This window comes from Fonsecaea nubica (assembly GCF_001646965.1).
Source record: "Fonsecaea nubica strain CBS 269.64 chromosome Unknown Scaff15, whole genome shotgun sequence".
Lineage (NCBI taxonomy): Eukaryota > Fungi > Ascomycota > Eurotiomycetes > Chaetothyriales > Herpotrichiellaceae > Fonsecaea > Fonsecaea nubica.
In genome coordinates, this window is record NW_019173688.1 from 366962 (window position 1) to 391036 (window position 24075).

At 52.3% G+C, this 24075-nt stretch overlaps 5 protein-coding genes across 5 annotated transcripts; 2 read left to right on the plus strand and 3 right to left on the minus strand.

The window, feature by feature from the left end:
- Positions 1–3532: 3532 nt before the first annotated feature.
- On the minus strand, positions 3533–5166 carry AYO20_03334 (hypothetical protein; the record flags this gene model as incomplete). Its single annotated transcript, XM_022641637.1, has 4 exons — positions 3533–4612; positions 4670–4953; positions 5014–5058; positions 5115–5166. 4 exons carry the CDS (start codon positions 5164–5166, stop codon positions 3533–3535), a joined length of 1461 nt encoding a protein of 486 aa, XP_022502497.1.
- An 845-nt stretch (positions 5167–6011) lies between these two features.
- AYO20_03335 (hypothetical protein) lies at positions 6012–8492 on the minus strand (the record flags this gene model as incomplete). The annotated part of the gene is made up of 2 exons (XM_022641638.1): positions 6012–7390; positions 8012–8492. 2 exons carry the CDS (start codon positions 8490–8492, stop codon positions 6012–6014), a joined length of 1860 nt encoding a protein of 619 aa, XP_022502498.1.
- A 6388-nt stretch (positions 8493–14880) lies between these two features.
- AYO20_03336 (hypothetical protein) lies at positions 14881–15986 on the minus strand (the record flags this gene model as incomplete). The annotated part of the gene is made up of 2 exons (XM_022641639.1): positions 14881–15789; positions 15843–15986. 2 exons carry the CDS (start codon positions 15984–15986, stop codon positions 14881–14883), a joined length of 1053 nt encoding a protein of 350 aa, XP_022502499.1.
- Positions 15987–18232: 2246 nt separating this feature from the next.
- On the plus strand, positions 18233–19603 carry AYO20_03337 (hypothetical protein; the record flags this gene model as incomplete). Its single annotated transcript, XM_022641640.1, has 2 exons — positions 18233–19327; positions 19379–19603. The coding sequence occupies 2 exons, from the start codon at positions 18233–18235 to the stop codon at positions 19601–19603; spliced, it is 1320 nt and encodes a 439-aa protein (XP_022502500.1).
- A 1124-nt stretch (positions 19604–20727) lies between these two features.
- On the plus strand, positions 20728–23712 carry AYO20_03338 (hypothetical protein; the record flags this gene model as incomplete). Its single annotated transcript, XM_022641641.1, has 6 exons — positions 20728–20863; positions 20919–21079; positions 21134–21463; positions 21579–22240; positions 22316–22590; positions 23474–23712. 6 exons carry the CDS (start codon positions 20728–20730, stop codon positions 23710–23712), a joined length of 1803 nt encoding a protein of 600 aa, XP_022502501.1.
- Positions 23713–24075: the final 363 nt, after the last annotated feature.

The window sequence follows — 24075 nt, forward strand, 5'->3', positions numbered from 1 at the left end:
ACCAGCACAAAATGAGATGCAGCGCCACATCGACGTCGGGTACTCCATCCTCTGTCCTTCGAACTTAGGAAGCATTCGATCCAGCTAGAGATGCAAGAGAAGACCCAGAAGAAGGCATGAATGAGAGGAGAAATGCGCCGTGAAGGAAGGACGCGATGATCTCTGAGAGAATCATGTCTCGATGAGCGCCTGACTTGTTCGAAAGATGCTCTTTGCAGCTGCGATATGATCTCGGTATGGGAATGAATATGCGACGCTCTCGGGCTGAGTGGAAAAGGGGGATGTGTAGCGAGTAGACGCAGGTTATGGATGGTGTGTGCAGAGAGTACCGAGTACCTCGTTACAATAGTCAAGTGCTACGTACCTACCATGCGTGCATGCCTATTCATTCCCATGCCCATCTATCTCCATTCAAGCCCAAAAGTCCCTCGCCGCCCAGGTAATAAGGCTTTCCATACCCAACGAGAGGATTAGACGTAGTGTTCCCATACTGTATTACCTTACTGCACACATACCCCTTTTTTCTTGCATCTGGGATATACGAGGACAATTACATGTCTGTACTCAATACCTTTTACCTCGTACGTACGTATGTATGCACCCAGGTATGTATCCCTGTTCCTCTCCCTCCTTACCTACCTACTTCCCAATTGCACCTTTGGGGACTTTTTCTTGGTCACTATCAAGCTACAAAATCCCTCTGCACATAGCTCCTCGTAGGTACAGTACATCTGGCGGAGGAGGTCTGTACTGCAGGTACTCGGTACATGTTCGCACACACCCATCATGGCCTTGCCTGGCTGCAAATCCATCCCCCCTCGTGGCCATGCATCTATCTCCACCAGACCAGTGATCCTGTTGACCTACTGTAGGTACTCGTAAGCCCACCAGCCCTACGAGTATGTAGGTACCTCGATCAGAGCACAAGCGGAGTCCTCGTATGCATGCGCGTAATGTATTGTACACGCGCTTGTCTACGAGTAACGCCAATACCTCGACTTCCGATACCAAGGTTACTCATACGGAGTACTCATTCATACCTACCCACCGGCGGGATCATTTCCCCGATTATTCGACCTTACTCGGGACCGAGTACTCGTAGAACATCCTCTGTACCTCATACCCCGAAGATATTAGTGTAACGAAGGGAAATAAATGCCCCATCCCGCTGTTGCCAGCATCCGACTTCCGCAACGAGCCATAGTTTATCTCTCCTTGCAAGGGTAGGCCATGGGCATGGGGAGATCGATGGGCATGGGTCCCTCTGAGCCTCTTGTTCTGGTCTGCCCTAGCGAGCACCTAGCGAGCGCAGGCTGGGCAGGTTTCTTTACGTACAACAGTACGGAAGACTCGGTATTCCCGCTTTACCAAGGTAGTTTTGAATATCTAGCCCGTAATTGGAAAGTGATCTCACACATCCACACCACCACCACCTTAGTTGCTTAGGTACCCGCGTCCCATCCTTTCCCCCCTGCTTGGTGGTCAAGGTGGTATCCATCCGTGCCATCCTCGGTTATGCACTCCCCGAGCCGCGTCTGTCTTTTCTCGTACTTGTACAGGAACCGAGTTATTCGTACCTCGCTCGTAGTAAGTAAACCAACAAAGTCCTTGTGAGATAATAATCATGAGTAAAGGGTACGTGCCGACACGGAGAGTGAGAGAGTGAGAGAGTGATGGCGATGTATCATGGATAGTGGGTCTCCCCTGCCCTTTTCTCTCTCTTTTTCTCCCTCCCTCTCGCCGGTCTCTCTCTCTTTTCTCGCAGGCAGTGCAAATACAAAAACAACACAACTCTTGACCTTGTCTTTGTCCATACCTGTGCTTGTCCTACTATGGCTGTATGGGTCATCTCGTCCTCGTACTCGGTTAACTTGGGAGTTAAAGCCCTGTCGATCCCCTCCATCCTTCATTGTATCCACAACCCACTCCCCCCTTCCCCCCCAAAAGCCCATAAATATTTTTTTTTTGGTGTTGTTTACCCAAGTGCCCACTGCCTACTACTGCCCACACACCTTTTTCCCAAGTGACATGATCCCTGCTCTGCTGGACGCGCACCAAACCCACAATCCACTACGCACGACGCACCACCTTACCCACCAGCCATTGAGGTACAAACTACCCACGAGCGACTACTACCTACTCCGTACTTTGGTTCTCTAGCCAACTCCGTCACTAACTTACCTACCTTGTCACCTTTGTCACCTTCGCGCATTGTACACCCTTCCTCGCTAAAAGCCCAGTGCCCCGATGGGGGGGGGGGTGTGGAGGTGTGGAATATTACCCAATACCGAGTCAGCCATGTCGACTTCGAGTCTTTTTCCACCAAAACAATCCCTCAAACGGGACAAAGGATGGTAGGGGAAACACACGCAAAGGGCAATAAAAATGGATTAGGATCTACTCCGCGGCTGGTGTTGGTGCTGGTGCTGGTGCTGACTACAACCTATCTCCGAGTTTGAGTCGAGTAATTACCTCGTAGTCCATGTCCACGTCCGAGTAAACCCTCGACGGCGTATCTCCTTCTCCTTCTCCTTCCCCTAGTCCCTCATACTCCCTAGGTAGGCGCGTAGGACATAGTTTCCCAGTCTACTCGGTACTTGTACTCGTCCCTTTGGGGTCACCAAAATCCATGTACCCATGCACCATCCATGCACCATCCATGCAAGTCATCTCGTTCAGAGTACCCAGAACAAAGTGATACTCGGACTCGGTACGACGTACCTCGTACAGACCTAGAAAACATGATGACTCGGCAACTATCAATCAGCGCCACTCTCCTCTGGGTTGACGAAGCACGCCGCCGCCGTATCTGGTGTATCGAGTTTACTCGGTACATCCATAGCTACAGTAGTAGGTAATCAAGTCCAAAAGGAGACTCCGAGACGGGCAACTCGACAACTGCCATGTCTATCATGCTAGCATGCTGGCAGTAGGATTCTTGGGCGATAGGGGAGGAACCCCGCTGGGGTCAGGCACAACTTATTGCCAGAATATTACATCCCTTACATCCCTCAGTATGTCCCGTGAATGTGCTCTGTGGATGGATGGCTCAAACGATGCTGCACGGGGCAAAGGTATCGGGCACTGAGGCGTATCGCCTCGCTTTCGGCCTCCGCCAAATCCAAATCAATCCTCAGTCGTGGTATTGTCAGCCCTACCGCTAATGCACCAAATCTCTAGGAATCCTGACCAGGTGTCGTGGCAACTAATGTTATTTCGTGACCCGTTTATTCGTCCATATCATTCTGCTCCCACGGGACCGTATCAGGCCCTCCGTCAGGACACCAACCCATGGACCCCATCTCGAGCACGTCGCCCACCTCAAGCGGCTTATCTCTGGCAAAAGGAATCTGCCCCTTGCTATGCTGGCGTCTGTTGCGCGATATCACGCGGCGATTTTTTCGTCCCCAGCAGGGCCGTTTGGTGGTCTGTGATTTGGGGAAATGTCCAGATTGACTGAGACATCACACCTCAGGATCCGTGGGTTTTATCTCATCGCTCAAATCCCTCTCTTCCGCTTACATGACTGATCCTATCCGCCCTTGCGCTGAGGGTAAGTCGCTCCTTCCAAATCGTTTGCCATAATGTCTCTGCCGCCCGGCCCTAGGAAAGCAGCCTCGCTTTCGTCCCATGTGCCGTCCCCTTGATCAATGCCCCATGCTTTCTTCTTGGGCGCCGGCTTGACCTCGAGCCCGGCATTGATGACCTGCAGCCGAATCAGTTTCAAACGGGCCTCACGAACAAAAGAGTCCACTGTGTCTAGTGCCGCCTGCTGCGCCTGGGCGCGAGGATTCTGTTCGACAGTTTCCAGGACTCCATGCTCCATATCAATTCGGGCACCGAGTCGACCGTCTTGGATCAAAGAAACAATCTCACTGAGAAAGTCCTGTCCTGTTGCGGCGCCGTTCGCGGCGCCGTTCGGCATCGATGCCCTCCCAAACATGCGTTCCATGCTTGCCAGCGTGACCTTGCTGAAAGGCTGCAAGTACTGGACAATACTTTTGGTTCGGATTCGAGTGTAGATGTCTGCGACAAGAGGCTGTAGATAGATGTCTAGGAGATAGTCCGCCCGATAGGACTCAAGAATCTCCAAACATTGACTGTATTTGCTGGCACAGAAGAAGCTGATGGCCCGACGGATGTGAGGCTCCAGTTCAAGGAAATTGCGGAAACTGCTGTTTTCCAAGACTTTGGTCTGCAGCTCCGACCGAGACATGGACGCCAACGCACAGAGACCACCATAGACGGCAACGTCGTTGCTCGTCAATACATCACTGTAACTATCTCCCAAGCTGGGGTCAGTGCTGAGGAAGCTGTTGGCAGCCTCGTGGTATTCGAAAGTCGACATTTGCTGAAGACCCGAGGCCGCTTGGATCTTGGGTTGGTTTCTTGTCATGTCTTCAGGCTTGAGTTGAATATTCTTGACCTTCTGTACCTGAGACTGAACAGCTAGCCAATTGCGCTGTTCGATGGCAACCGCAATGATTCGGAACGCAGTGGATGTGATATGAGCCGTGGTGGTGCAGTAGTCCCGCATGCGGGAATAGGCTCTGACTGCATCGTACAGGTCTCCAATGGTATAGTAATGAGTACCCAGATCTTCATTTCCCATCTGCGCGCAGAATCAGTAGATGTCCCCCTCTGCACGGCATAGTTGCATTCAACTCACTCGTATGCTCTCCTTGATCAGGTTATTTTTGTACCCCTTCAGTTCACTTTCCAGACGTGCAGTTTCGGCGGTGTTCTTCTTTTCTTGCTGGGCAGCCCATGCTGGGTCGCGCAGGTGGTCAATATTCTTGCCTTTTGACACCCGCTCCAGCAGTGTAACCGCCTCCTGGTAGTTCCGCACATCGCTGCCTTTCTTCGCCTCGAGCACGGCCATTCGGGCGGCCTCCTCTGCCAGGACCGTAGAGCATGATGCAATCAGGTGGAGTCGTCTGAACACGGTTCGACCTGTGAGATGGGAAATTAGTGCAAGATCAAGATCCCTCCGTCCAGACTAGAGTGACAAACCTCTGTAGTTGGAGATGTACGCGGCAAGATCGAATTTTGGGGCTTCTGTGATGAAACCCGTTAGCTTGGCCTCTAGCACATAGAGAAGTGCGTAGGTGTACCGTGTACCACGACACCATAATTGTAAGGGTCTGGTTGAGCATCGTTCGCCATGTCGTGTGGGTGGGCGCCGCGCCTGCGGCTGAGATCAAAGGGTTGGCTCAGCTATCGCTAGGACTCTGCCTCTGATATGGAGTTTTGCTGATGACCAGGAAGGAATCTACCGAGTAATGGTAGCAGAGATCGGCATCCAAAGGGGCTTTCGTAGCCTTGCGTTCACTCCTTCAAAGAGTCCGAAGGTGAATGATGTTGGCCAGGCGCAGTCTCGATGACGGAAAGCTTGGCGCGGTTCGGCTCTTAACTGGCTCGCTAGTGGTCAGTGCCATCTAGGTAAAGTCCCTGCCTGACGTGACGTGGGCGACCCCCAAACACCCTACAATACAGCCGTGAGGGGAACCCAGTGAAACCCCTCTAGCGATACCAAAACAAGCATGAAGGATTCAATTGTCAAAGGTCAAAGGAAACTTCCTTCATTGCAATACTGTAGCGCTCAGCGCTTCCTGGTTTGCCCTTTCAAGGGATCTATCGTACACTAGCTTTTCATAAACCTCGAGGAGCTTTCAGTGACGGGTATCTTCTTGTTGGCATCCAAGACGGTTCTTTCCACATAACATCCAAAATCATTCCCATATCCACGAAATGGTTTCCCAAAACCCATGTGCTCATCACAAGCATTGCCAACTTTTTTCCACAGGGCTGCTTCAACCTGGTGAGAAATTTCATGTCCACATTTGCCATCGCTGCATACTCTTCGGGAGCAGCCATGATCTCAAAAGATATTAGAAGAATAAACAGAATAAGGATCTCTCCTAGGGTAGGAATTGTCGAGATCAGCTTGTCCATATCCATATCGCTCAAAGCACGTCATTAGTACAAGGAAAAATGTCAACTCCAATAAATCAAGCCATGAGCGCGTTAAGGTCGAAACCTTGACTCTCATGCTCTGACGTCGGAATCCAGGGACCCTTCTCTTCAGGCGTGGCGTTGTGGAAGGCCTCAGCTCGCTTGAGAGTCTCGACATCGAGGTCGGTAACGTAGCTCTTGCCGTCAGGCAGGGTCATCCGGACCTCGAATTCGTTGTGGAGCATCATGTCATCCTTCCACAAGCGCCGCTGGCCGTCATAGACACAAAGCACACGCTTCTTCATCCGCATCTTCTCGGCAGCCATGCCCCAGGACGGCGGGTAATGTCTTCTCTTCTTGCGGCCCTTGCCGACGAGAGCCACTCCACCTTTGGACCAAGTCATACCTTTCTTTGATGACTTGCCGGGTTTGGAGACACCGCCACCGATGATTGCACGGGACGAGGCAGGGGCTTTGTTGGATTTAATCATGCCTTTGCCGGATCGACTGTTGAACGACGGGTCATCATCCTCGTCATCGTCCTCGTCGTCTTCCTCGTCCTCCTCATCTTCATCGTCAAAGCTGGTTGGGGCATCCTCAGTCTTGATCATATGACGGTCCAAGGTCTCTTGAACGTCCTTGTCGTTGTTGATTTGAGAGAGGTGCTGAACGTTGACCGCCTCGGACGGTTCCTCTTGTTGCACAACGCGCAGCACACAGTCGTCAAGATGCTCATAAAAGTCTTGAGCATTGTTGAAGGTGGCTGAACAAGTGGAACATTTGCCGGTGGCATCTTGACAGTAGCTGGAGAGCTTTCGGTTGCTTGCAGATGGACTGCGCTTCCGGCTGTTGGGTGGTGTCTGCTCGACTCCGTGGACCGAAGTCAGGTGGCGCTTAAATACGTCGGCTCGGTTGAAGCTCTTTTCAGCCGGAGAGCCTGATCCGGGGCAGAACCCGCAGACCATGGTACCTTTATAATGGGTCAAGGTGTGTCGATTCTTGTCGTACTTGCGAGCAAACCCTTTCTGATTGTACTCACAAGTCAGGATCGGACACTTCTCTGGCCGTTCGGCTTGATGAGTCAACATATGAGCCTTCAGGTCCTTGAAGACTTTACCGCAGTCGCGATGAGGGCATCGGCTCTTGTCCCGGCCATCGTCGTCGATTTCTGAGGTCGGACTTGGATGGGAACCCCCGGAGACATAGGAAGCCAGCGAAGGTCGTCGACTCATGTACTGCTGCTGTTGATAGTAGTTGGCATTGGTGAGGGGTTCGGAAAATTGCGTGGGGGGATACACGCTGTATGGCTGAGGTGATGGTGCTGGTGAGCCGGAAGGTGACGTCGTGGTGAAGGAGTGTAAGCTGGGTGCGAAAGCGCCGTGGTCAGCGAAGACCGTATCGCCATACGGCCTGGACGCGTGGATCAAGGAGGGATCTGTGGAAAAAGCATCAGTCTGATTTGCCCTTGGTATCGAAGCAGGAACGATGAAAGCGGCTAGGGTACCGGAACCACCAGGAAGGACACATGACAACGGAGCAATGAAACGAGTGGAAGGGCAAGGAAAGACAGGCGGAAGAGACGAACAGGATGTTTCCAGCGGCGGCATGAAGTTGCCGCTGCTTTGGGCAAAAAAATGAGACTGAAAACGGCTCGTGTGATGTTGATGTTGATGCGGTGCAACATGCGCGTCATGAGAGAGCATATGAGGGTGGAAGATGGGAGCCGTCTGCGAGCGCAAGGTTGGGGAGAAGCTCCTCGCGTTGACGGGAGAAACAACGGAAAAGTGCTTGGAACATGCTGAAGCAGGTGTGGTGGGTGACTTGAAGGTCGGTGTTGCCAAAGTTTGCTCGGATGAAGGGGACTGGGTACCAGTGGAAACCCCCGATAGGGAAGCGACTGAAGGCACGGTGGACACGCCTTGATCAAAGAAAGTATGGATGGACAGTGACTCGGGCGAAGCACTAATAGATGATGGATGTGGCTGCAGGGATTGGGCATTGAAAATGGCACCAGTCGGTGGTTGCGAACGAGAAGAGGAAAGATCTGCACACTCACCCACAAAACTGTCGGGGAGCTTCTCATGGCTCCCCAACGACAGCTCGGCTTCCATGGAAGTTCCTAGGATGTCATGCGAAAAGGCTTCGTGATTGACGATAGCTGGCATGACACCCAGACCGAATGGAGGAGCTGTGCGGTCGAAACCGTCCTGACTTGAGACGGTATGGGAGGGACCCGAGTATGGAGAACCGACTGTGGAGGACGACGCGCTGGGGATTGAAGGTGCCGAGCCCGACGAAATTAGAGCCGGCGGAAGGTCTTGGAATGGCGGCATTTCTTGCTTGAGTGATTGCATGGGAGCCGTCGCAAACATGGATGGGTTGTCAAAGAACGAGTATGGGAGAGGATGGAAGTTGATCATGGGGTCGGTCGAGTCGAAGGTATCCATGGTCAGACTGGGGAAGGGCGCTTGAATGCTTTGCTCGAAGTCGAATGCTGGGTCAAATTGTTGACGCCGAGAATGCTCGAGAGCGAGCATTGTATGGGCTGAAGGGGGGACTCTTGAAGTTCAATGCGACTGCATGAGCTGGGGAAAGATGAGAGTATATGGCCTTGAATGACAACAGTAAGGCTTGTAGGCCGAGATAGGGCTCTGTGAGGGCTGCGCGCGGAGGGGGCCGAGGGAGGCGCGTGAATGCGAGGGTTCTAGGTCTCTTGAGGCTCCGGAAGCGATATCGATAGAGCGCCGACGAATACGAGGTTCCAAGGTCTAGATGCTCTTGGGACCGGACGGAGGGTTTCTTCTCTTTTCTGACAAACAAAGAGCGAGCTGGTGAGGCTTGCTGAGAAAGTGCCGATCAATACTGAAAGGAGTAAAGATGGGGTTGGCTGCGGGAAGGGGAGGAGGGACGGATGCCGCGCGGGTGCGTTCGAGGTTTGTGTTGGACGTTAAGTGCTGCCTCAGGCAGGTCAAAACTGGGCAACAGACGACGAGGTCCAATGTCCCAGGGGAGCGAAGGGAATAAGAGGTGTTTGAAGAGGATTTCTTGTAAGAGTTGATCTTAGACTGGCAGATGGGGGGCGAAATCGTGAGATATAGTCGTTTGGAATATCTGTACCAGCATGATGAACTAGCTAAGGGAACAAGAAGGGTCTTACCGAAAGCAGGGGCCCTGTCGCTTTCAGATGAGCCAAAGTCTCTCTCAGATCAGAGATGGACCCAGTGAACTATACATTTGAACGGTTAGCCCTATGGCTTGGACATGGACCGGGGCTTGAGCAAGGGTGGACCAGGCAGCCCAGGGTCCTCACCGTGAGTCCGTGACCCCTCGGAGGCTAAAGGTGCAGGGGTGTCGCGGTGTGGCTGTAACAACGCAATACACCACGGAAAGAGTGTCACTGTGACAGGCTAATGCAGCACCAAGTAAGCTAGCTTTCGGAGAGGCCTACTCGTAAGCAGGAAGGAGGAGCAGGAAGCAGACAAAGCAGAAAGGTCCAATATCCTGGTTTTTTTTGGGAACATTAAGGGATATGCTGGCCAAGAGAGTAGAAACAATCATTGCAGTGATTCAGTCAATTCAATTTCATTTTGGCGTAGAGTGAAAGGAAATGATTGTGCGGCCTTTACTTTCTACCTAGGTAGTAATTAAAGCAAGATACAAACCACAGGCGGGTAGCAGCCATCAATCAGAGCCGGAACTTTGTATTTTTCCGGTTTCCTGCTCTTTTCCCTGAGTTCCTTCATCACTTCGTACCACCACCACCACCCTTGAAGAATTCTGAACAAAAGTACCCATTATTACCATTGGCCGGTTCTCACTTTTGAGAGGTTTAATCGTAGAGTAGCAATGGATTTCTCAGATCAACCAGGAGGATGACTCTGTTAGTCACTTGGTAGCAATCGTTAGCACCAAAAAGTAGAGTTTCCCAGACGGGCAGGGACCAATTCCCCTCTCGTGTGCTTTGTTTGTTGTAGCAGGGAGTGAGTTCCCGTTGATCCCGTCAAATTGTCAGTTGCTTGTGACGGCACATCCCAGGACTGCGGATTGTCAGCCAAAGAGAAGCCCCATTGGAGCCCGAGGAAGCCTAGGCGTGGTCCCGAGGTGCTGCCAATGGGTGTCAATGGGGGTGCCAAAGGGTAGGGATTAGGCTGGAGATGCTGAATTGGGAGGGAGTGGGTTCTTGACGAAAACCCCGATGGCTCGTGTCTGGGGCATGGACCTGATTGAGTGGAGGGAGCTTGGCTCTGCCACATTGAGCGAAGAAGTCACCAAAAGAGAAGCAGGACAAAGGGAAAGTGTAGACGTAGAGTGGAGAAGGGACCTTTGGCCCAAGGGACATGGGCAGTTTAGGGGGTCTTGGGGCCCGGCCTCCAGTGGCTTTCAGTGGCTTTCAGTGGCTCCCCTCCCTAGAACGCTTTCTCTTCAAGGTGATGGCGGGCCTTGGGTGGTTGTCATTAGGCGAGGCCGATGCGATTGGCGCCATCGTGCAGGATGCGGTCTGCTGGGCCCCTGTAAAAACGTGGTTTGCAAGTGTCCCCATCAGTTTGAACCCCCTGATTGGCCTCAGGGGCTCGGAGTGTCCAGTCCAAGCTCTTTGGTCATGGCGCAGGGCCCATTTAGTGGCTGTGATGTTTTGTGTGATTGGCTGTGCCATGCCTGAGCCACATCTGCTGCTATTTATTCACCGCCCAAAAGCCTCCGTTGTGGTCTCGGGGGCTGTGAAACTGTGGCGGGTTGATGCACAACATCTACATCATCCATTTGGTCACCGACTTCTGGTGAGGCGCTGCTGTAACTCTCCTGGATCCAACTTCTCCATGCTTTGACGAAATGGTGAGGTCATTGGTCGATAGGGTCACCTCCTGCTTTGCTGCAGAGGACACACCGTGGTGAGGCCCCCCTTTGTTCGTTCCATGGTGCTTCTGAATAACCGAGGGGTTGTGTACCTGGACTCTACTGGAGACACGAGGCAGACACCGTCGTCTTCCGTTATGGCACGTGTAATGGATTCCACGGCTTCTTTTCATATGAGAAAAATAGGGAGAAAACACGCGATTGACTGCTCCATCATGGTCAGGCAGGGGGCCAGACCCGTACATACGAGAACCTGGTTTTCTGTTTCAATAATTCCACCATTCTCGTCAAGAATGGAGAAACAAATTCACAAACATGATCTAATTGTCGCTAAACTATTGCTCTTGGGGGAGCTCGGGGGGGTGTGGGCTGCTCGTAGGCGGGAAACCTATGGGCTTGGGCATGGGCTTGGGCCTGGGCGAACTACCCATGAATTGGTGTTTGGAGGTTTGGAGCCGCCATGAAACCAAAACAAGCCCCCCGTAGTCCGTCTTCTCTGATTCTCCTCCCCCTGGACCCCGAACCAGACACCCAGAATTGCTCTCGTAAACAACATCGGCGACCTTGTCAAAAGGACCATCATCCTACCATCCTGGCCCTGTCATTCCTTGCCTTGCCCTTTCCAGGCCTCGCTTCGCAGTCCTTCTGCTCATCAAGTACCGAGTTGTCCTGGCCCTTCTTCCTGCTCGTTCTCCTGTGTTACCGCCCATCAACAGTGACTTGGATCAATGACTCGAGCACATGTGGTAATCTGCCAATACCCACTGGATCCTGCACGCCCTGCAGCTGTGGATGACTGTGCTATTCGTCTCCTTTTGCCTTTGCCTTTGTCTTTTGCCTGCTGACTGTTTGGCCATGCATGCTTATCGTCAACGTGTCGCTGGCCCCAAAACCACTCCCTGGTGAGTTTGAGGCATCTACTCGTACGATGAAACTCCCCTGGTAGGGCTGAAGACTCCATCGGCCCCCAACTTTGCGTGCTTTGAATGATGAAGGGATTATGATTCTCCGACAAGGCCAGAGATCTCCTTTGTATCCGGTACAGGTATGAAAATACCTGTATCGAAGTACCTCGTATAGGTTGATACAAGTACCTTCCACTCATCTCATCATCTTGGGGGTCAAGTATAGGAGTTTTCTCATGTGCCATGTTATCCGTTGTTTACACATGCCACACACCCAAAAGAATTGGTTATGGGCGCACCGAATTTCCTTTCCCAGCAGCACAGACGCAAGAATTAAACCTTTACCGTTTCACGCTCGTGCTTTTCCCTCCCACACCCTCTTGGTCCTCCCCATGCTGTTCTGTAACTTCCCCGGAAGCATTCAGACTGCAGTTCTAGCGCTGTCCAATCCGCCCACGAGGTTCGACTAACTTTGCGTGATCTGTTCTGGTTACTGTATCCTGGTTGTTCTAGCCATGCAGCTTCCCCTTCTCCGCCAGCCCAAAACCCATCTACAAGTACAATCGGTTGACACTGGCTAAGAACTCGCGGTCTGTCATGACCCTTTCCCACCAACCATGCTGCATGCCCCACTCTTTTTCGACAATCTCTGCCTCCTCATTGCTTCGTGGTCATGTATATCTCAATTTCAGACCGCTCCCTGGCCCCCGGACAGCCCAGGAAGTTTACTAAGTCTCTCTTGTCGCCTTTTCAGAGATGCGTCATGCACGCGAGGCGAAGGAAAAGGTTGGTTTTCGTGTTCATTTTCCCACACCAATGCTTTCCCCTCGCAGCTTTGGCATGGGGTGGTGCAAGAATCCGCCTCAATCCGAAAATCTTCAAATCCTCTCCATGCTATTATTACTACTCTGGTCTTGATTTGATTGTGATACTCTAGCAAACAACAACGCCGACAAGGTTCTGGAGAAACTCTGGGCCTTTCCTGCCTATCATATCAAACAAGCCTAACTGCCTGGTTGATTCAAACCTTCTGCCCCGCCAAGAATTGCCAGACTGGGAAACCTGCAAGTTTCCCATCTCTCTCAATCGGTGCTTCTGGACACCATCATCCTCGAGGTCACCACATCACTTAACCCTTTTCGTCCTTGTCGCTGTTTGATTTCCCTTCCGTCAATGCTTGACTTAATTGGCTAACACACTGTGCAAGTGGTGTCCTTTGCTGCCATCGAATACACTATCGCCAACATACACAGTCACTGACGGTCTAGATCCCATGCACAAGAGTCCTGTTGGGCGAAGCCTGCTATTCCCCATTCAGTCGTCGGAAGGACGTGGAAAAAGAAAAAGGAACAAACCACAGGCGTACACGGAAGCACACTACTTTTCCCTCACTGCTGGATTTTTCTTTGCTTTGATAGCCGAACTGAAGTCAATCGAGGCTGGCTGGCCGGTCTTCCTGCAGATCCTCCCACACTCTCTCCATTTACAGCAACATGCAGCAGCGCGCAGCCAAACAGGGTAGAGACAATCAGCCTCATGATCCCAAAGGCGGACCCGAGCCGAGCTGCAACGAACACATGGGCGCACACGAATTTGAAGACGAGGAAGAGAGGGAGGAGCGAGATTGGCGCCGAGGGTGATGGTCTGGCTCGCCTCCCGCATGTCAAAACCTCGTATTCAGCAGCCCAAGGGAGATGAGCCAGACCACCACAAAGCCAGACCTTTTGGCAAGAGGAGCAATCATGAACCCCGCTCAATTCCAAAGCCCATTTTGGCCCTGCTAAAATCTGCAGCCCTACGAACAGACCCCGAGTCCCAACTCCTCTGCCTTTTCTTCTTGCTCGTGTTGTCATTCTGGTCCCTCCGCCTCCTCCCACCCATCACCGTCACTATCCAGTCGGTCGGCGTGCTGCTCCACGCCCGATCACTACCTACCCTTGTCTCGCCTGTTTGACAGAACAACGCGGGCAGCTCGCTACTTCTCGACCGCACAATCCAGGGCTTGGATATCCGCCCAAGTACGAGGTACCCTCAAGCGTGTTTTGTGGCTTGCGCAACAAGCGAGACTTTCGGGGTCTGGACTGCCTATGACACCTTCACCTCAACTCCTTTGCTTTGTCGATGCGGTCAGAAAAGTTTTCAAAGTTTTTTGCTGCACGAGTCCATCCACTCGTGTTTGTCTGGTCAGTGCTCCGCGCCATGCGGGTTTCTCAACAGAACGTTATCGTTGCGGTGGAGTGACAAGATGACTTTGCGCCTGTAGATCCCTCGTGCACGCCCGTGCACCTCTTTGGACACAGCGTAATGTTCACTTCTGTGCTAGTTTCTGGTATCAACCACCTTGGCATCGACAGTAGTCCAGCGTTGATAAAGCTGTTGATGATTTTGGTAGTCATCAGTTGTACTGGTTGCGCAGCTCTCGGCTGCAAAGTTTCACTTTTTCAATGGCACGAGGCTGGACAGACTTGTTTCCAGAGTCCTCATAAGCTGCTTCGTAAAAGGGCGCTGGGCTTAGCACCCGTTCTTTAAACTCTCGGCCATCAATCAGTATTGAGATGGCATGATTGTCCCAAAGCGGCCCCCCAACCGCACCTGAAGTGAACACTACGACTTGAAGTGTCAGAGCGAACCCAATCTGGGATGGATGTAGAGGGAGCCTCCTCCCGGCAAAGGCAAAGGGGTGTGGTGTATGTTTTCCTTCATCTTCAACGCATCCTCTTCTGGCCCGGAGCGCGAGACCCTTGCTTTCGCGCGAAGCCACTTGTTTCCAACCCTTCTCCGTGACCTGATCACTTTGAGTGCTGGAGTCCGTTGTAGACAAGCCCACCACCAGGTTCGGTTTGATGGATGCTGAGGTGAGAATTATCGTTCAGCTGATCCCATTCATCCAGCTACCCATCCCTCTGTCGAGGTTGTGCGCTCAGGTGTGCAAAAGGAGGAGCTCAGTCTCGGGGGTTTGGTGTACCGCCGAGCTGAGGAGGCGGTGTTCCTCTCACGCTTCTCACAGTTGGCGTGCCTGCGAGTTGCGCTTTGACGGCGGTACGGTGGTCTGGGAGATACAGGACAGCGCGCTCTCGGGTTAATGAGTGCCTTCTCAAGCAAGATTGCTCGTTTGAGTGTGAAGGCAATTTGACCCTGTGCGGCATGTACCTTTGGGTGGCTCTGCCTATGCTTTTGATGATCGTTCATTTTGTTTCCACGATGTCAATGAAAAGCCGATCGCACCCAGCATGTCGTCGAGGAGGGAATGGGTTTCTCGAAGCACATCCCACTCCGTTTCGTCCTTGACCATCAGGGTTCCGGCCAGTATTGTGCCATTGATGGCCACGGAGCTCTCTGGGCCAGCGCCGGGGATGTCAACAGCCTCTTGTCTCCTAGGGCAGATTGCCATCCGTTCCGTCGTCATGGCAAGGTTGTAAGAGATCAGTGTCTTGCCGTTCCTTTCAATTGCTAAGCTTTGTTCTAGAGGTTGGCCGGGGAACTCGGCAGCAGACAGCGCTGCTTGCACGAGCAGTACATATCGGCCGTGTAAGTCGGCTGCAGACGCGTCGGGTTCGAGGGGCGTGGAAAAATGCAAGATGGGCAACGATGGATCTTGAAATAGTGGTAGGTCTGGATGAGCCGGCACAGTCATGCGGTCGATGAGAAGCCTCCACTCTCGACTGTTCGGACCTGCCATATCCTCGACAGGTAGGAACTGCAAATGTCGATGCATCTGGCTGGCACCGCTGTGTTCGCCAGAGTTAAAGAAAGCAAAGAGACGGGAAGGGTCTCCACTATGCCGCTGGTCGTGCCAGGCGCGTAGACAAGCATGTGTCAGGCCGATATCGTCTGCCTCTAGAAGGTCTGTTTGCGGTTTGTTGGCCTTGGTGGCGAGAATGAAGTGGTTGTGAATGACTGGGTATTTGTTCAACACCAAATTGTGCGATGCATTGTGGGCCGGGATTTGAGCAATTAGGAGCTCTGCAGGCGGGTCTTCGAAAGGATCAAAGTGAGGCCTCAGTGGCTTCTTTTTGGGGACAAAGCCGTCTCCTTGGGGCTTCTTCTTCAACGCAGGGCAGTATCGCAGTTGGAACTTGACAGACATGAGCACCCAAACCTCCCCTGCCGATATGGCGCCGCACTCACCGAAGCTCCTCCCCGAGCTTGGAGGTATGCGAGACTGGTCTCAGAGAATAGAATGTCCTTGGCCTTGAAGGCTGTCATGAACTTCTGGGACACCCTCTGGTGTAGTGGTTCGGTGAGACCTAGCATTCTGGCTGTCTCGGTCATGGTTCGTCCCTTTGATGTCAAATCTGGTCGAAGATAGAGCCAATGGCATCAAACTTTCCGTGCTCTGTGCCCACTTGGATGCTTCCTCGCTGGCCGAGACCGCGAGAACGTCAAGTCGATTGTCTTTGGGTAGGAGAGTGATCTGATTATCCTCCAAGATCCCTTCAAAACAAAGTCGTTGTGAGGACATCAGGCCATTGTGATCCTGCCAGGCAAATCTTCGGCGGCTGCAGTCTTGGCAGCCATGCTGAATAATGGCCTGGGACAACGTCACTGCGTCGCTACTTTAACAACCTCATCTCAACCTCCCGATACCTTTTCCTACACCTTGAGATCCTGGCCACTTGATATCTTCATGGCTCCTATCAGATGACAGTACAAGTTAATCACAATACATGTCGGCCCCCATATCTCATCGCACCTGCCACCCCGTGCAATGCCCTTTGTATGATTGCTTCATTGACACCAAACACAGCCCAGGATAACCACTGCGACACCCCATGTTCCTGCGGAGGTCTACAGACCCAGATTCAAGGCGCGCAGAGTGTGGCAAACACGTTGCTGAAGGATGACAGCGGGTAAAAAAGGTTTGAGCACAATGAAGTGCGAAACACTGTCTCTTGCAACCAGCTTTCGTCATCTCTCGATAAGACATATCCTGGGGACCAGATCGAGGGGAGCTAATCGTGGCTCCGGACATCGGCCAACCAATATCAAATGACAGTCCGTCTGCTTCCCGCTGCAATGTCCCGATATGACAGCTCCACAACCCTGGTACGTCCAATCGAGCGAACAGGTACGATCCATGGCCTACAGTGCTCAACCATGAACTCCTCTTCATTCACCCGAGAGCACCTCGCAAAGCATCACGATCCCCCCTCTGCGCCCAACTCGCGCAGTCTATGCCATCCCCCAAAGGAGCGGACCCGCAGGCTAATACCAGACCGGCTGCCCAAAATTGACAAGCAGGCAAACAATGTAACACGGTGCCCTTGATGTTTGCTTGCCCTTTGCCATATCTCCCGCCTGGTGACCCCCTCGGCGAATCACCTACCTTTGCTGATCACGAATGGATGAACCCTGAGCATATCCACGAATTCGCTCTGGTACTTGCCCGTGGCCCCAGTCCCAGAAAACTCCAAAGAAGTGCCAGAGGTAATAGACCGAGCCAACTGATTACCTAAAGCTTGCCATCCACAGAAAACACACATATCGAAATAGAGCCTTCCTGTTTGCCCTTCTCACACCCCGTGGCAGCTGGCATAGACGGGCCACCGGAACACTGCCACATCGCGACTATCTTGTGTTGAATGCTTTCCCTTGCCCCAAATAGGCGATGTTTTCTTTTGATGGGTTTTCCTACTTCGAGCCATGAGCCATGACAAGTACATGGTGGAAAACAGAGCAGGACACGATAAGAGGAGGATATGGTGACAAAGCGCTGCTCTCTAGGCTTGTTTGTGTCCTATGTGGGAACAGAGTTGTTGGCTCAAGCAATCGTGGGCCATCAAGACAGCACGCAGCAGCAGACCAGCTATCGAGGAGCTATTGTGCAACAACCCGATTCATTTAAGGTTCCGCAGACTAGGAGCAACCTCTGCCGATGTATCAAAGACTGGAGCAGAGCTTGATGCGAAACATTTACTTGTGGATGGAATCAAAAGGTAAGCTTGACTCTTACCACGCAGACCCTCGTCTTCACGTCCTTGGGGATTTTTAATTCGATCCCGATGCCGTGGATGGGTTCTGTTTGCAGTACGAACAGACTCGACTCCGTTTCCATGGATGACCACGCAGGTGCTGATTGTAAGGTGGCCAATGATTCAACATGAAAACGCAACCTGTCGCTCAGACTCTCACAGCACACTGCTTCCGGCCCATTCGCCAGTTGTAGTCGCCAAATCTATCACTCGCTTCTGCACTGCGCAGCCTTGCAGCTCGCAGAAATGTCCCCGAGTACAGCTGATTCAAGATACTCTGAGACCTACACCGAGGGAAAGACGTTCTGTTGTGGACAGGCTCATTTTCCTTGTCACGTACCAAGATGGTCTGCACCGAGTTACTTCACTCCAGCTCCGACTCACCATTCCCAAGCGGCGTCTTCTGACACACTCCATATCTGTCACTCCGCTCGAACCCCGTGCCCTGCTTCCCATATGAGTTCGGTCAATCTCACCTGCTTTGAAAACTCTCACAGTCTCGCCCACACCCAGTCGCCCGCAATGCAGCGTCCAGCGCATCAAACCATGAACTCCGCAGCTTCTTACGGCGCCAATGTGCACTTCTGTCCATCCTCACAACACGGCAACCGCACTAGGTCAACTGGAAATTATGGCGCATACACTGACCAGGGCGAAGTCGGGAACAGTTTGCGGTCTGAGGGGTCAGGGTTCTCAAGTGTCATCCATGTCCCGACACGGCCAGCAGGTTTGCACAGTCTCGACATTTTCAGTACCTCCTTGAATGAGGGCTGCGCAGACCAGGCCAAGGCTTTCACGCATTTACCCCCTACAACTGGAATGGCTATTGATATGGGTATGCGGCAGTCGACGGCTTACACATCCTATGCGCAGCAGCGAACGCCCCTCGGACCGGATGATTTCAACTCACTCTTTCAAAGTCTATCTCCAGACGAGTTTGACATCTTCATGCCGGACAGCAGCATGCGGGATGGCCAGCTCATCGGTGGTGACGATTTGACCACCCCGAAGACTCTCCTGGAAGCAAAGACCCCTGGCTCGAGTGAGCTTTGGCCTTCTATTGCAACGAACTACGAGTCGCACGTACTTGGTGCGGCCACATCACCTCAACATTGTGCTGCCCAGTCACATCTGGATCCTGGATTCGATTTTTGCCCGATCGACCCTACATTTCCCCTGCCACAACAGATTGAATATGATTCGACTGCTTTAGTTTACCCGCCTTTACCCGAGCTGCCCTCTTACGGTGATGACCCTTTTGACTTCCAGAATGACCCTCCAGCCCCTTCTGCGGACCAAATCCTTCCGACTGCTCATTATCAGGAATTGGAACATGCGTCTGCGTATGATCAGAGCGTCCAGTATCCAGATCTCTGGGCTTCCGAAGCGACCTCCTCATCACCCACGGGCCTGACAAACATTTCAACCCCCCAGGGTAGACAATTGGGAGTAAAGGGTGGACAGCGCGACACCTCAAAAGACACGCTCCTAGTACAGTTAAAAGAACAAGGACTGTCATACAAGATTATCAAGGAGCGATTGAAGTTCGAGGAGGCTGAATCAACCTTGAGAGGACGATATCGTGCTCTGACGAAACCAAGGGAAGCAAGACTGAGGAAACCAGAATGGAGCGATCGAGATGTGAGTTGCCCCTGGGAAGCAAGCCCAAGATACTAACGCGCTACGTAATAGGTTCGGCTCCTTTTCGAAGCAGTTTCCTATTGCTCGAAGTCGACCTCAGTTAGCATTCAGGTTTCCAAAGATCTCGATGCCGTTTCCATTGGTCAATTTGTCAATAAAGTACCGTGGAAACAAGTTGCTGAGTATATGGAAAGCAAAGGCTCATACCGATACGGCAATGCAACAGTCAAGAAGAAATATCTGGAGGTTCTGAAGACTCGAGGCGCTCCAATTTGAATGGCTAAACAAGGACCTTTGTGTGTTTCGACCAGTCTCCTGGTGATCAATCGATGGCTGTTTGACTGTCCCTCGAATTTCCTGTCTGAACAATTGCTACTGCTGACCTGCCCATAACAGCGGCTATTCAAAGATTTCCGCATAATTGATGCGGTCTGCAGTTCGCAATCAAACGAAGAGCTTCCCAGCAAGCAGATCTCTGATTAAGTTTTGACTATATATTCATGTCGAAATTGACCGCAGGTGCAAGGGATCCACGTGGGCATCCATGTTGTCTGTTCTCGTCAAGCGTACACGCATTGCACCTCTCGATCAGCCTTGTGCCTGACCGTTGACGCGACGGGAAGACACCGAGACGATTCACAAATATCGCATACTCTGGCTTGACCACGACATCCCCTTGCCCCTCTGCTCTACCTTTGTCGCCCCAGGTTTCCTCGAAGCAAAACGCTCAAATGTATGGAGCCAGAGCGTGCTTAGCATCTCGGGTCCATTCACTTCCATGTCCCGAGTACAATAATACAAGCTTGCTCGGGCGCTTCAAACCAAAAGGTCCGACTTTGCTCTTCCGGGCCTGGTCTGGATCTTTCGAAATTTTTGATCAGTTGTCGAGTCATAACGGGAGACTCATTCAGCATGAGTTAAACCAAGATCAAGGAATCATTGCTCATGTGGGAATTCCCCGGCGCTCAATCGCTAAGCACTTACTCCATGGCTTTGGGTGGCTTCGTTGACCTCGACTCCTTCACATAAGAACCTTCGCCCTGACTCCAGAATTCCTGAGTCAGGAAAGATGTACCGAGGGCAGCATCACCAGCGTGGCCAGGACAATCACGACCACCACCAATCATATGGTCTACCTTTGATCCACCGGAGCCTTGCCCCCTGGTTGTAACTTGCCTAACGCGGGGATTTCGCGGAGACTGGGGGAAGGTAAGCTGGGAGCACCAGTCACGGGTCAGTGACTGGTGTCAAAGACAACGCGGTCCGCGGCTCTTGTACTAAGTCTCGGCTCTTATAGACTCTATTCATATGCCTATAATTTCCCCTTCTCCTTCCAGCTTCCACTGTGATCCTTACATCTGACCAAATACTCATTATTGATCGCAGTAAGACCTTGCAGCATGCGTCGTAACTCAGCATCAGAAGGTCTCCTTCGTAGACAAAAGCTCAATGTGCATACCTGCGCCGTGCTTGCTGTATTGGGCTTTGGTTCTCTAACATATGGCTACACGGCAAGTATTATTGGAACTACGTTGGGTACGTATCTTGACGTCTCCTTGGAGAGGTTGAAACTCATGTTGTTTGCATATAGGCCAACCATCCTTCATTGAATACTTTGACCTTGCAACCCGTTCCAATGGAACCGACTTGATATCCACCATGAATGGCCTTTTCCAGACGGGAGGTGTGATTGGAACATTACTACTCCCTACGGTAGCGGACAAATGGGGTCGTAAATGGGCCTGCGCTGTGGTAAGGGCCGATACAATTCCTACCACTCTTGAGCGGTTCTGACTTGCTTTACAGTCCTCCATTCTTGCCATCGTGTCGGGTGCTATCATGGCCGGCAGTGTGAATGTAGGCATGTTCATCGCCTTTCGATTTGTGGCCGGTGCTGCGGCTTTCATGATCCTCGCGGCGGTGCCCATCCTGATGAACGAAATTGTCCCGGTCCACATGCGCGGTGCTCTTGTGGACGTTCACGCAGTCATGCTAGTGCTCGGCTATACCATTCAAGGCTGGGTTGGATTTGGCTTCTACTTCTGGAAGGATGGAGGCTCGAATACGTGGCGGCCTCCCATCGCAATTCAGTGCTTCTGGCCACTGTGCCTGTTGGTTGGTCTATATTTCGTCCCTGTAAGTCAGACGCTCTTTGGGATGCAGTCCAGCGATGTCTAGTTTTACCCGACAACGAAGTCGGATGAAACGAGAGTGAAGCCAAAGAACATGTACTGATATTGTCGGTCTGTAGGAGTCGCCTCGATGGTTGGTTATGAACGGACGTGATGCGGAAGCTGAGGCTGTCCTGTTCAAGTTCCATGCTGATCCCAGCGATCCCGAAAACACGGCTGCGAAGGCCGAGTTCTTCCAGATCCAGAAGCAGCTCGCGATTGACCGAACCCTGGGTAACTCGTGGTTGCACATCATAAAGAAGCCGTCGTACCGCAAACGGGCGCTGCTTGCCCTCGGGACTACCGGCATCATCCAGTGTTCTGGCGTCTTGGTCATCAACAACTATGGTCCCTCGCTGTACGCATCCCTCGATTTCTCGCCGGTTAAACAACTCCTCTATCCGGCTGCCTGGCTCACATTTGCCCTGGGCATGAACGTCATGGGCATGCTGGTGGTAGACCGCTTCCCCCGGAACAAGTTCATCTCCTTTGGAATTCTGGGCTGCATGGCCAGCTTGATTGTGGAAGCAGCACTGGTCGCCAACTTTGTGCCGTCCAACAACAAGTCGGCGCTGTCGGCGGCAGTGGCCATGTTCTTCATATTCCAGGTCTTCTACGGATTGTGTCTCGATGGGACGCAGTTTTCGTACCTGGGGGAAATCTTCCCAACCCACTTGCGAGCCAAAGGTGTCTGTCTTGGTGTCTCGATGATCTCGTTGATGAACATCATTTGGCTACAAAGGTATGATGGCCCTGGCAGCGTCTTCATGCCACCTATCAATTTCGCCGCAGTTCCATGCTAACCTCACGCACATAGCGCCCCTACCGCCTTCGAGACGATAGGCTGGAAATTCTATCTCTGCTTCATTATACCAGGCACACTTGGAGGGCTTGCCATCTGGTTCTGGTTCCCAGACACCAACGGCCTGCCGTTGGAGGAAGTTGCCGCCATCTTTGGCGATGAGGATGAGGTGGCCATCTATCAAAGGGATCTCGAGGTCGACTTCGCAGCACATGCACCAAATGGCGTCAAAGGGGGTGAGACGACGCACTATGAAGCTGATTCGTCTCCTGCCAGCGAGAAAGTCGAAGGTTGAACCAGGATCGTGTAGGAGGAAGACTGCCCTAAGAGAGACCGTCTCTGTCCGTTTCTCTCGAATCTAGACATAGAGTCAACTCACGGTAGAGGGTAACGCGACGAGGAATTGGGGGTAATGTGCGAGATGGAGCTGTGAAGGGCCTTGTATTCATCCCAAGCCAGGACTTATACACATTTCACTAGATAGAAAGGGCCTCTAGATCTCAAGACCCGGTGACAACGCCGTCGTGTCAATTGTCACATGGTTCCTCGCTTGCTCTGACACGGACTATCGAAATGGTGAGACTTGGTCAAGTCATTCTCAGCTCTTAGTCATGATTTGGTTTCTAGTCACCATTGTCTTGATTACTCGTTCTCGGTCCTCATCACATGACCGCAATTTCGCAACAGGAAAGGGGGCCCTTGCCTCCGCTGGGTTAGAATCCTAGCAGCAAGAGGCATTGCTTGGTGATAAGCGAACGCAAACGGTAAGAAGGAGTCAGACTCGATCCCTCATCTCCCGTCGACTGATTCGGCACCGAAAAGCAGCATCAACTCCGTCTATTTCCAGTACGGAGGTTACACCAGATCACGTTTACCTTACCAGGGACTCCTTACTCCGTAGTCCTACCAAACTGCGAACGCACAAACGAAGAAACGACGAGCCTTTCGCTTTCGCCTTCGCTTCACGCGTCTCGGCGAGATTGCTAATTTTCTTCAACCCTCGTCTCGATTCAGCCCATCGCTCGCCCTCCTCGCCCTCCTTCTTCCCTGCGGTCCGGCGACGATGCAGATGCAGGTATCTCGGGGCCTTTCCCCCATGTCCGCATGGCTTCAGGTTCCCAACGTGATCTTAGTCACGCCATTCCCGTAGCGGTAGCTGGTCTGACAAGGCAGACGAAGACGAAGACGAAGACGTCGTTACCATCACCATCACCATCATCGGCGTCGTCGTCGTCATCAGCATCGTCATCATCATCGTCGCAGCAGCAAGATCCAACAACATGTGGAGTGTGTCGGCGACCGCGATGCCCGCTGCCCTCGCACAGAGCGTATCTTGCTTACCGGAGCCGCAAAAACACCAGCAGTATATCCGCGGTGACAGTCACGAAGAAACCCACAACAAAGCCAGATGAGCTCGAGCCCGGAAAGAACCAGAAGCCAAAGCCACAGCCACAGCCACAGCCACAGCGCCAGTCGAAGCTGCTCGAGACAAGCTTCGTCAAGTCGTATGCGTATACGAGCACGCCGCCCTCGTTGGGAGCTGGCAGGTTGGATGGATTCCATGACTTGCCTGTGTCTGGGGGACATCGAGCCGATCTACATCAGTCGGTTTACAATTGTGAGTTCTATCGACCTCTGTCTGCGCACCCGAGTGGCGGAGCATTTCCTTTCTCTATGGGTATGCCATGCCATTCAAAAAAAAAACAATAAAACTAATTGAAATCTCCCGCCCATCCTCGGGCGGGCCCTGTGGTGCACTGCAGTACTCCATTCCA